This window comes from Zeus faber (genome assembly GCF_960531495.2).
Source record: "Zeus faber genome assembly, chromosome: 2".
Taxonomy (NCBI): domain Eukaryota; kingdom Metazoa; phylum Chordata; class Actinopteri; order Zeiformes; family Zeidae; genus Zeus; species Zeus faber.
Window position 1 is genome coordinate 14,153,905 of NC_137189.1, and position 10,179 is coordinate 14,164,083.

The 10,179-nt window shown below is 50.8% G+C and overlaps 1 protein-coding gene across 1 annotated transcript in view; it reads left to right on the forward strand.

Annotated features, from left to right (window-relative positions):
• The window catches only part of LOC307227457 (prospero homeobox protein 1-like), a gene marked incomplete at both ends in the record, with an annotated part of 27,063 nt that extends 17,099 nt beyond the window's left edge, over positions 1–9,964 (forward strand). The window contains one exon of the mRNA XM_079996780.1: positions 9,779–9,964. Coding sequence (XP_079852906.1) covers positions 9,779–9,964 — 186 coding nt within the window. The remainder of the gene's footprint in view (positions 1–9,778) is intronic.
• Between the last annotated feature and the right edge of the window lie 215 nt (positions 9,965–10,179).

Consider the following 10,179-nt stretch of genomic DNA (forward strand, 5'->3'; position numbering starts at 1 on the left):
ACATCATCAAAGTTCCATCCACCTTGGTAGCGTCTTTGGAATGAATATGTCCTCTGTTTCGGCAAAACATAGACACGCGCACACACACACGAGCACACACACACATACACACACACACACACACACACACACACACACACACGCACACACACACATGCACACGTCCGTGGTCTTTCTTGTTTTGATGGTAATCTGCTCTGTCACTGTGCTGGGCTAATACGCTCCCCGTCTCCCTCCCAGCTCCTCCTTTGTAGCGATTGTCGCACCCCCCCCCCCCCCCTTCTCTTTCCTTTCATACACACCCCCTCCCCTTGCACCGCCGCCGCTCTCTCGTCCTTCTGTCGCCTCTCTCCTTTCATTCTTTCATCCTCCTCTTTTGCATGTCTTCCGTTATCCCTCCCTCCCTCCCCCCATTAGGAAGTTTTAATGGCATAATTGTCACATTCCTTCTGGCACAATGAACAGCAGCAGTAATTAAAGAGCCTGCCGTTAATTACCTAAAACCCGACTCCTCCTCTCTCTCTCTCCCCCTCTCTCTCTCTCTCTCTCTCTCTCTCTCTCTCTCTCTCTCTCTCTATCTCTCGCTCACTCTCTCTCTTTCTCTATAACTCTGCTCTGCTCTTTCCGCAGTCCCTCTCTTCTTCCCTTTCTTCTCCGGTTCTCTGTTCGGTCTGTGTGTCGGCATCAAAGTCCTCCACCGAAAACACACACACACACACACACACACACACCATTTTCCCGGCCTTGACTTTGAGCGACAGTGAGGCTTTTGATGGGAGGACTTGAGTGGAAACTCTCATTTAGCGTCCCTTTTTTCATACTTTGGCCCCCCTCTCTCTCTTTCTTCCTCTTTCTCTCTTTCCCTCTCTCTCTCTTTGAAGACACCCAAATGACAGCACTCATCATCTTTGGTCAGACCGGAAAGTGTGTGACCTGGGGTTGATGGTGGTGGTGGGAGTGGGGGGTAGAGAGAGGATAGTGTGTGTCCGAGGGAGAGAGAGAGAGAGAGAGAGAGAGAGAGAGCGAGAGAGAGAGAGAGAGAGAGAGGTGGGGTCCGATAAAGAGGCAGTTTTATGATGGCTATGGGAACCTCTCAGATTTCCATGGCACTGACGAGGCCAAGTTTCCTCTGTCAGTGGCCACTCCTCCCACACAGATCACACACACACACACACAAACACACACACACACACACACACACACACACACACACACACACACACACACACACACACACACAAACACAAGCATTTTAAAGAGGAAGTCCCTGTTATATCCATGTGAGAGGGAGGTGCTAGCGAGTACTGAGAGGCCTTCTCCAACACACACACACACACACACACACACACACACACACACATACACACACACACTGTCACACACACAGTGTGTGACATATCCTGCAGGTATCGTGTGTCTTCCCTTATCAGCTGCTTTCTCTCCTACTGGAAAGACGTCTCTCGCTCCTTTTGTCTCTCTTCTCCTTTTGTCTGTCCATCCGTCTGTCATCCCTCTATTTGATCTTCCAGGGTCCCTCCCTCAACCCCTCACTCGTTCATTCGCAGTTTTTTTTATTCCACTCTAAAGATACCGACAAAAGAAATAGCCGAAAACTGCACTTTTGACTTTTAAGTTGAACTTTTCCTCCTGTCTCCTCCCGTTGTCCACTCACTCTATTGCGCTCTGTCTCCATCGCTATTTATTCTTTATACTCCTCCATTTTCTCTAAATCCTTCCCCCTTCAATTCCCTCTTGGCCGAAAAAGTCCAAAAACACGACGGCGTCATCGAACGACAACGACAACAATCGGAACAGAACAATAACAGACAAACAGTCTCTCTCTCAAGTTCTCTCTCTCTCCCTCCCTCTATCTATTACAAGCGGCCACCACTGAGGGTAGGGAGCAGATGCTGTCTGTCCAACCACCGTGCCCTGTAGCATTGTGGGAGCTTCACCTTTCACCCCCCCCCCCCCAGTCCCTCTCCAGGCTCCATGTGTTCTCCAACCGCAGAGGCTAATGTATTTTTTCTCCTTCTCCTGCTCCGTCTCTCCCTCCCCACCCCAAACCCATTTATTCTCTCTCCTCCCCATGTGTGTGTGTTTTGGTGGGTACGCTTAATGGGTGACCGAGGTTCGAACCAGGGGGATTTGTGGTGAAAAGGTCACGGCCATTGACTAGGTGTATGTGTACTCACACACACACACACACACACACACACACACACACACACACACACACACACACACACACACACACACACACACACACACACACACACACACACACACACACACACACACACACACACACACACACACACACAGGTGTGAGGCTTTCAATAAGGGGCTCTAGGGTTTTCTTTTATTTTCTTTTCGGCGATTGAGGAAGAAAAAGAGAGAGACAGAGACAGAGATGAAAAGCAGGTGATATAGATTTAGGGTTTGAGTTGCCAAAAATACAACCAATGCTTTTGCCAGTAGGCACATATCAGCAAAGGGGATTCGTTGAGACCCCCCCCCCCCGCCTTCTTGTTTCACACACACACACACACACACACACACACACACACACACACACACACACACACACACACACTGAAGATGATGTTTTATGCTTGTGTATGGATCGGATGCGGTGTCAGTGGCGGAGCTGCGAGTCGTCTCATGTCATTTTAGGAGTGTTGAGAGTAGGAGTGTTTGAAGAGAGGAAGAAGAGAGTGAGGAAGAAGAGTGGAAGAGGAGAGGAAGAGAGAAGGATCATCTGCTGCTCAGGGCTGAGTGAGCTCGGGGCCATCGAGGACCCCCCCGTTTGACATAGCTGACAGGTCTTTTCTTCGCTGTGTGTGTGTGTGTGTGTGTGTGTGTGTGTGTGTGTGTGTGTGTGTTGGGGGGGGTGTGGGTGTGTGGGTGGGTGTGGGTGTGTGGGTGTGTGGGTGTGGGCAGGCGCCGCCTTGGGCACCAAAATTAGCAAAGGAACTAATATACATGGAGAATTACATGATCATCTCTTTCTCCTTCTCTCTTTCACTCTCTCCATCACACACACATATACACACACACATTTGTGTTCTCCCAACACTTTCTCCTCCTCCCGTCCCTGGTCACCTTGTGAGGAGCAGCCTGCTCTGTGGCGCAGCTGCTGATTATGTCATTATTTCTGGACCATTTTGGTCTCCCTTCATGTGTGTGTGTGTGTGTGTGTGTGTGTATGTGTGTGTGTATGTGTGTATGTGTGTGTGTGTGTGTGTGTGTGTGTGTGTGCGTGCGTGCGTGCGTGTGCGTGGGTGTGCGTGAGACTAATGAAGCGTGGCAAAGGGACCCATGCCAAAATGACCAGGGCGTGCATCAGAGCTGCAGATGTGTCAGAGCAGCCCCCCCCCCCCCCCCCCCGCCCCGCCCCCGCCCCCCCCCACCACCACCATCTTTTCTGTGTCTCTCTCACATACACACATGCACGGACGCACACACACACACACACACACACACACACACACACATACACACACACACACACACACACACACACACACACACACACACACACAAACACACACATCTTCCCATTTCCCTGCCGGGGGCTGTGCCAAACCCGCTCCCCCTTCCAATTCAATCTGCAGTATATTATTTTTCTTTCTTCCCCTGCCATCTTGCTCTCTCATCCACCCTTCCTTCCAATCTCCTTGCATCCATCCTTCCATCCCCCCATCCAACCATGCAGCCACCCAACCGTCCATCATCTTCCATCCTGCTCCGTCCATCCATCCATCCATTTTGCTCCATCTCCTCCTTGCCCTCCATTCTTTATTGTCTGTCCACCCAGACGCACCCCCTTCTCTCCCTGCCCATCTCCCTCCCGCCTCCGGTCTCCTCCTCTCCAGATGTCCCACTCCTATCTTCCAGACTCCCTATCTCCTTTCTTCTCCCTCTGCCTCCTGCTCGCTCCCTTTCTTCGAGACACGCTGACTCCCTGACCTCTGGAGGCCCCCCCTCCACTTCACTACACTACTCCCTGACCCCCATTTAGATCAATGTCTGCCTCCTTTGCATGTACGTGTGTGTGTGTGTGTGTGTGTGTGTGTGTGTCTGTGTGTGTGTGTGTGTGTGTGTCTGTGTGTGTGTGTGTGTGTGTGTGTGTGTGTGCACGCGCGTGTATACGTGTGGTTGGTCCGTGTTGTATTGCCTGTTTGTTGTTTGTTGTTTGTTAATTGGACCATAAGAGCACAGGGGATATGGCCAACGTAGAGCTTCCTTATTTGATTGACGGTCGTGTGACAGCGACTACCCCCATACACACACACACACACAATCACAATCACACACACACACACACACACACACACACATCCACACACACACACACACACACACACACACACACACACACACACACACTGACATACACACACACACACAGTTGTGAACAGTGAGAGAGGGAGCTGGGAATGAGAGAGAGGGGGAGAGAGCAGAGAAAAGAGATGTCAAGAGATGACGAAGGCCTGATTTAAGGGTGCTGAGGCGGGTGGGGATCGTGGATGGGTGGGGGGGGTTACAATGAATTGCGGCTGGGTATAGAAGGGGGAAGGGGGAGGGGGAGCGAGGGTGGTGGAAAGATTGAGACTTCATCAGTGTCTTCAACCCTGTCCTGACCTTGACTCCCTCAGAGGAGGTGCACCTTGAGAAGAACCCATGTGATGCTCCAGCACACACAGACACACACACAGACACACACACACACACACACACACACACACACACACACACACACACACACACCACACATACGCACACACACGCGCGGCAGCCCCTCAAGGCTTTTCTCTGAAGGCTATCAGAGGTGTTAGAGCGGCCGGTGTTTACTCGGCATTGGCTGCTTTGCCATCCCCCTGCACCACCACCACCCACCCCCATCTTTATTCCCCATGTCGGACCACGGACACTAAACAGAACACAGTGGACACGGTCCTTCCTCCCCACCCCATTTATTAATTCCCTAATTCCTTGGGACAAAAAACAATACGCCAAAGGAAGACGGGAACAACGGAAGGAAGAGAAGGGGACAAACCAATGACGAGGGCAACGGAGGAAGAGAGGCACAAGAGGAAGGAAAGACAGGATGAAGGGTCCGCTCCTTCCCCGTGGTGATTCTCTTTCCCAGAGAGCTGAAACTCCCGCGCGGTGGCCGGGTCTTATCAGCAAGAGAAGAGGGGGGCAGGAGAGAGTGGACATGGGTTATGTTTGGTTATGTGACAGTGCGGTCCAAGAGCTTATCAAAGTCTTTGTAGATTATTGATCTGACTGGATACATAAGGCACAGAGGTCTGTGTGGTCCGTGTGTGTGTGTGTGTGTGTGTGTGTGTGTGTGTGTGTGGGTGTGTGTGTGTGTGTGTGTGTGTGTGTGTGTGTGTGTGTGTGTGTGTGTGTGTGTGTGTGTGTGTGTGTGTGTGTGTGTGTTTGTGTTTGTGTGTCGTGGTAGCTCTGGGAAGATCTGGATTGACTCACTGAGATGTCATGAGCTCGGTCAAGTTCAATTCTGACCTCACATTGACTAATTCTGGCAGGTTGACCGATCGGGCAGGATATATATAGGATGCCCACTGTATAGAGCGATGCACCTTGAGTAGTGAAGCCCCGATGGTCAATACTCATTTACCCCAAAGACATTTTGATATAGCGCGTATTTCTTTTTCTTAATGTTTTATTGTGAAAGCCATGAGAAGCGCTGGTGTTCCCATGCTCGGTGAGAGTTAGGAATTAACCAGGCCAGTACCAGGCCAACACGATGTGTCCATGTGTTTCATCCTTCAAGGCCACAGCTTGCGAGCACACACACACGCAGCCTTATCTTCCAGGGTCTCCTCTTGTTTGGCCAACGCTGTGCAAATAGAAGGTGCAATACATCTCCTGACAGTTTCCAAACGGCAAGGGGGAGAAACACATTGGCCAAACAAACAGCCAACCCTGAGTCACAGAGAGAGAAAAGATTTATCAGGCTTGGGGAGATACACACCACCTCGTACACACACACACACACACACACACACACACACACACACACACACACACACACACACACACACACACACACACAGTGTGTAACAGTAGCCTTTATTTGAGGGCTTAGGCCCCCTGGCTACCTTCTGAAGCGTTTGTCTAAGCAGTCTTAAGACAGAGGCCACTGTGGAAGTGAATAGCCCCCAGCTAGCCGTCCACAGGCTCCCATTGTCCTCCGTCATATTTTATTATCTCATCAAAAAGCAGGAAATCCGATTCCCCCCCTCCCTGAAAAAAAGAGCTTATGCTTCTGTCTCAAAGCAACCTGTCATGGGAGGGGAGGGGAGGTGGAGACGATGAGAGAGAGAGAGAGAGAGAGAATAGGGGAGAGAGTTTGTGGGCAGTCGGTGAATAAGAGTGATTAAATGGCTCATCGGTGTCTCCTCCTGGAGAGGGCCCTGCCCCCTCTGTCCGTCTTTCTTTCGTCTTTCTCTCTTTCTTTCGCTCTACCTTTTGCCGACGGCAGCATGCTCAGCCCTCTCTCTACTTGATCAGTGTTTACCAAACAAACAGCGTGGTGTGGCAACCCACGCAAAAGGTTAGGAACACACTCAGGCACGCACCTACATACAGATGCACACACACACACACACAACACACACACACACACACACACACACACACACACACACACACACACACACACACACACACACACACACACACACAAAGACACACACACACACACACACACGCTTCCACTTCCACTTACATTTCTACATTTCTCGTTTTTTGGGGTTCCGCCTCAGAAGTCGGACTAAAACCCTCTATGAAATATGTATGAAGGATAGTGAGCTCCACCCCTGGTCCCTCCGTGTTTACCGGACAGCAGTACGAATGGACGCCCCACAGCGGATAATCCCCCACAATGCCTCTGGAACAAAGACCCAACAGCTGACCCCAGGGAGAGACACAGAAGGGGGGTAGGTCTGGGGGAGTGTGGGGGGTGGGAGGCGGGTAAAACAGTCAAAGCTCGGTGCTGGCCGCCACGTCCAGGCAGGAGTCGAGCGCACGTACAAACAAATCCTGACGATTGCAAACAAAAGGCTGCAGGGACACGAATAACTCCCTTCATTCGCGCTGTCTCCCTCTCTCACTCTCTCTCGCTATCTCGCTCTATCTCTCTCTCTCTCTCTCTCTCCTTAAACACTCACCATTTTCCCTGCCTCTCTCACAGACTCACCTCTCACCTCCTTCCCGGTTCTTTTTATCACACCCTCTCTCCCCTCTCTCTCTCACTCTCTCTCCCTCTCTCTCTCTCTCTCTCCCCCCCTCGGTGTCTCAAACTCCCTCACCCCTCCTCCACCTCCTTCTCTCCTCCCTTACCAACACCCCAACCCTCTCTCCCTCCCTCTCTCCCTCTCCCTCCCTCTCTCCCTCCCTTCCTCGCTCTCTCAGTCAAGAGGATCAGAAATACCAATACCCTTTTCTCCTTGACATTGCCTTCTCCTTGCAGTCAGCGTTTTGCCGTCCTTTTATAGTCAAAACGTCAGGAGAAATACCGTGCAGGAATATTCTTAGTAATGCGGCACTCCCTGCGTCCAGTGCTGCACCGCTGCCCCCCCGCCCCCCCAGCCGAAATCCGTTCGGACCCTTGTACGTGCACACACGGTCAAATCCAGTCACCCCTTCTTCTGGGGTCATTCTGCCAGTGTTTCGGAGGCGACAGCAGCTCCAAACAATGACTTATACCCAGGTACCATCGCCCTGCAGGGATTGCAATATTTGGGGAATTGGGGTAACTTCTCTCCTCTCTCTTGCTCTCATACACACACACACACACACAGACACACACACTGACACACATATACAGACACACACACACACTGACACACATATACAGACTCACACGCACACACACACATATACAGACACACACACACTGATGAAAAGTTCTTCCATCTGTGCTGTGCATGTGTTAATTCACAATTTACCTTTTCACACGAGTAGTGGACATGAAGGCACACACACACACACACACACACACACACACACACACACACACACACACACACACACCTTAGCCTCCATTCATCACCCCGAGGGGGGTGTTTGGCTGTCCCATGATCGTGTGTGTGTGTGTGTGTGTGTGTGTGTGTGTGTGTGTGTGTGCGTGTGTGTGTGTGTGTGTGTGTGTGTGCGTGCTCCAGTGGCCACTAACCTTGCTGTGTCCTGACACTCCTGATGAGTATCTGCAGGACACTGGAGGAGAGAGGAGTAGAGCAACATACTGCCAGGCGGCTCGGGCAAGCTGCTCCTGCCGCTACATCCGTGCATGATTGTGCGTGTGTGTGTGTGTGTGTGTGTGTGTGTGTGTCTGTGTGTGTGTGTGTGTGTGTGTGTGTGTGTGTTTCGAGGGAGGCGGGCACTGAGACAGTCAGCATTATCCAAGCAGGTGACCCCTGAAGGCTGCTTCGCCCTGGGGGGTTTGAGTGGAGGAGAGGGAGAGAGGGAGAGAGAGAGAGAGAGAGAGAGACTCAGCCAGATGCACCGAGCGTGTGTGTGTGTGTGTGTGTGTGCGTGCGTGCGTGCGTGCGTGCGTGCGTGCGTGCGTGTGTGGTATGTTAGTTTGCACATATTAGTGTGCGAGTTTGTGTGTGTAAATAAATGTTTGTGCATGCGCGCACATGTGTGTGCGTGTGTATGTGTGTGTGTGTGTGCATACACAGCAAGCGTTTGTGTAGAGCTCTGTCACTGTACAGGATGTGTGTACAGCATGTGCACACACACCTCCTTGGCTCAAGGAGGTGTGTGTGCCTGTTTGTATGCCTGTGCGTGTGCGTGTGTGTGTGTGTGTGTGTGCTTGTGCAACTGCATGTGCTTGTGTGTGTGTGTGTGTGTGTGTGTGTGTGTGTGTGTGTGTGTGTGTGTGTGTGAGAGAGAGAGAGAGGGCAAGAGAGAGTGAAAACGAGAGGAGCACTGGCTCGGGGGAAGGTGTCACAGATCTTTGCCAGACTAATCATCTCGGCGGTGTCGCTGAGCGCTGCTGTCAGGGACACTAAAGAGGCGGCGTGTCGCCCGGCTCCCAAAGCGTTTAGTACTTCCTCTTTTTCGCCAGCGCCGCGGCCACACCGCTCCTGTCGCGTTCCGACGCCCGGATTCACGGCGGGGGGTTCATCGGGGCGTCGCAGGGTGGTGTTGGTGGTGGGGGGGGACTTTATCTGGAATTGATATGGTGAATAGGGAGAACAGAGATTGAATGTTGAAGGAAAAAAAAATGTTCAATGTACATTATTCTCTTTTGAACAAATGAACGAATGAAAGAATTGGGATTTTTCTCTCCCTCGCAGAATTTGGCCGTTCACAAAATATGGAGAGTGTTTTCTGTTGACTTGATTCAGTAGCGAGCATCCAAAGTCCATCTCAATAAAGCGAGACTGGCGCCCCCCCTCCCATGAACCCAGACTGGCCCTGTGAATACATTTGAAGGTTAACGATCGACGTCGTAACTTTCATTTCAGAAATGCCAAAAACAACCAACCAACCAGGATCTGACTCTGTAGAAGCACGCACATTGAAGAATATTATGAATATATGAGTTCCTTTGAAGCTTTTTTTGTTAATTCATTAAGATCATTTGAAGAATAGGAAAGTGGTTTACGCATATTCTTTTTCTTTGTTTTTAGACAGACAGACAGACAGACAGATAGATAGACAGATAGACACTATACACTTCTCGTTGTACGAATGTGCCCTGTTCTAACCTCCGCCTCTTCTCTTCTTCCAGGTTCCCGAGCGCTTCCTGGAGGTTGCTCAGATCACGCTGCGGGAGTTCTTCAACGCCATCGTGGCCGGGAAGGACGTGGACCCGTCCTGGAAGAAGGCCATCTACAAGGTCATCTGCAAACTGGACAGTGAGGTCCCCGAAATCTTCAAGTCCCCCAACTGTCTCCAAGAGCTCCTGCATGAGTAACCCCCGCTCCATTTCTCACCTTCCTCCTCCTCCTCCTCCTTCTCCTCCATCGCTTTTGTGCGCCTCTCCCTTATTTTCATAGATTTTTAAGGCGATATTCTCTTTTTGTTTTGATTTTTTTTTTTTGTTTTTGTTTTTATTTTCTGTTTTTTTTTTATTCTGCTAATCTGCTTTTAATTTCCTATTTCCTGTTTTTACTTTTGAATGTATGAAAG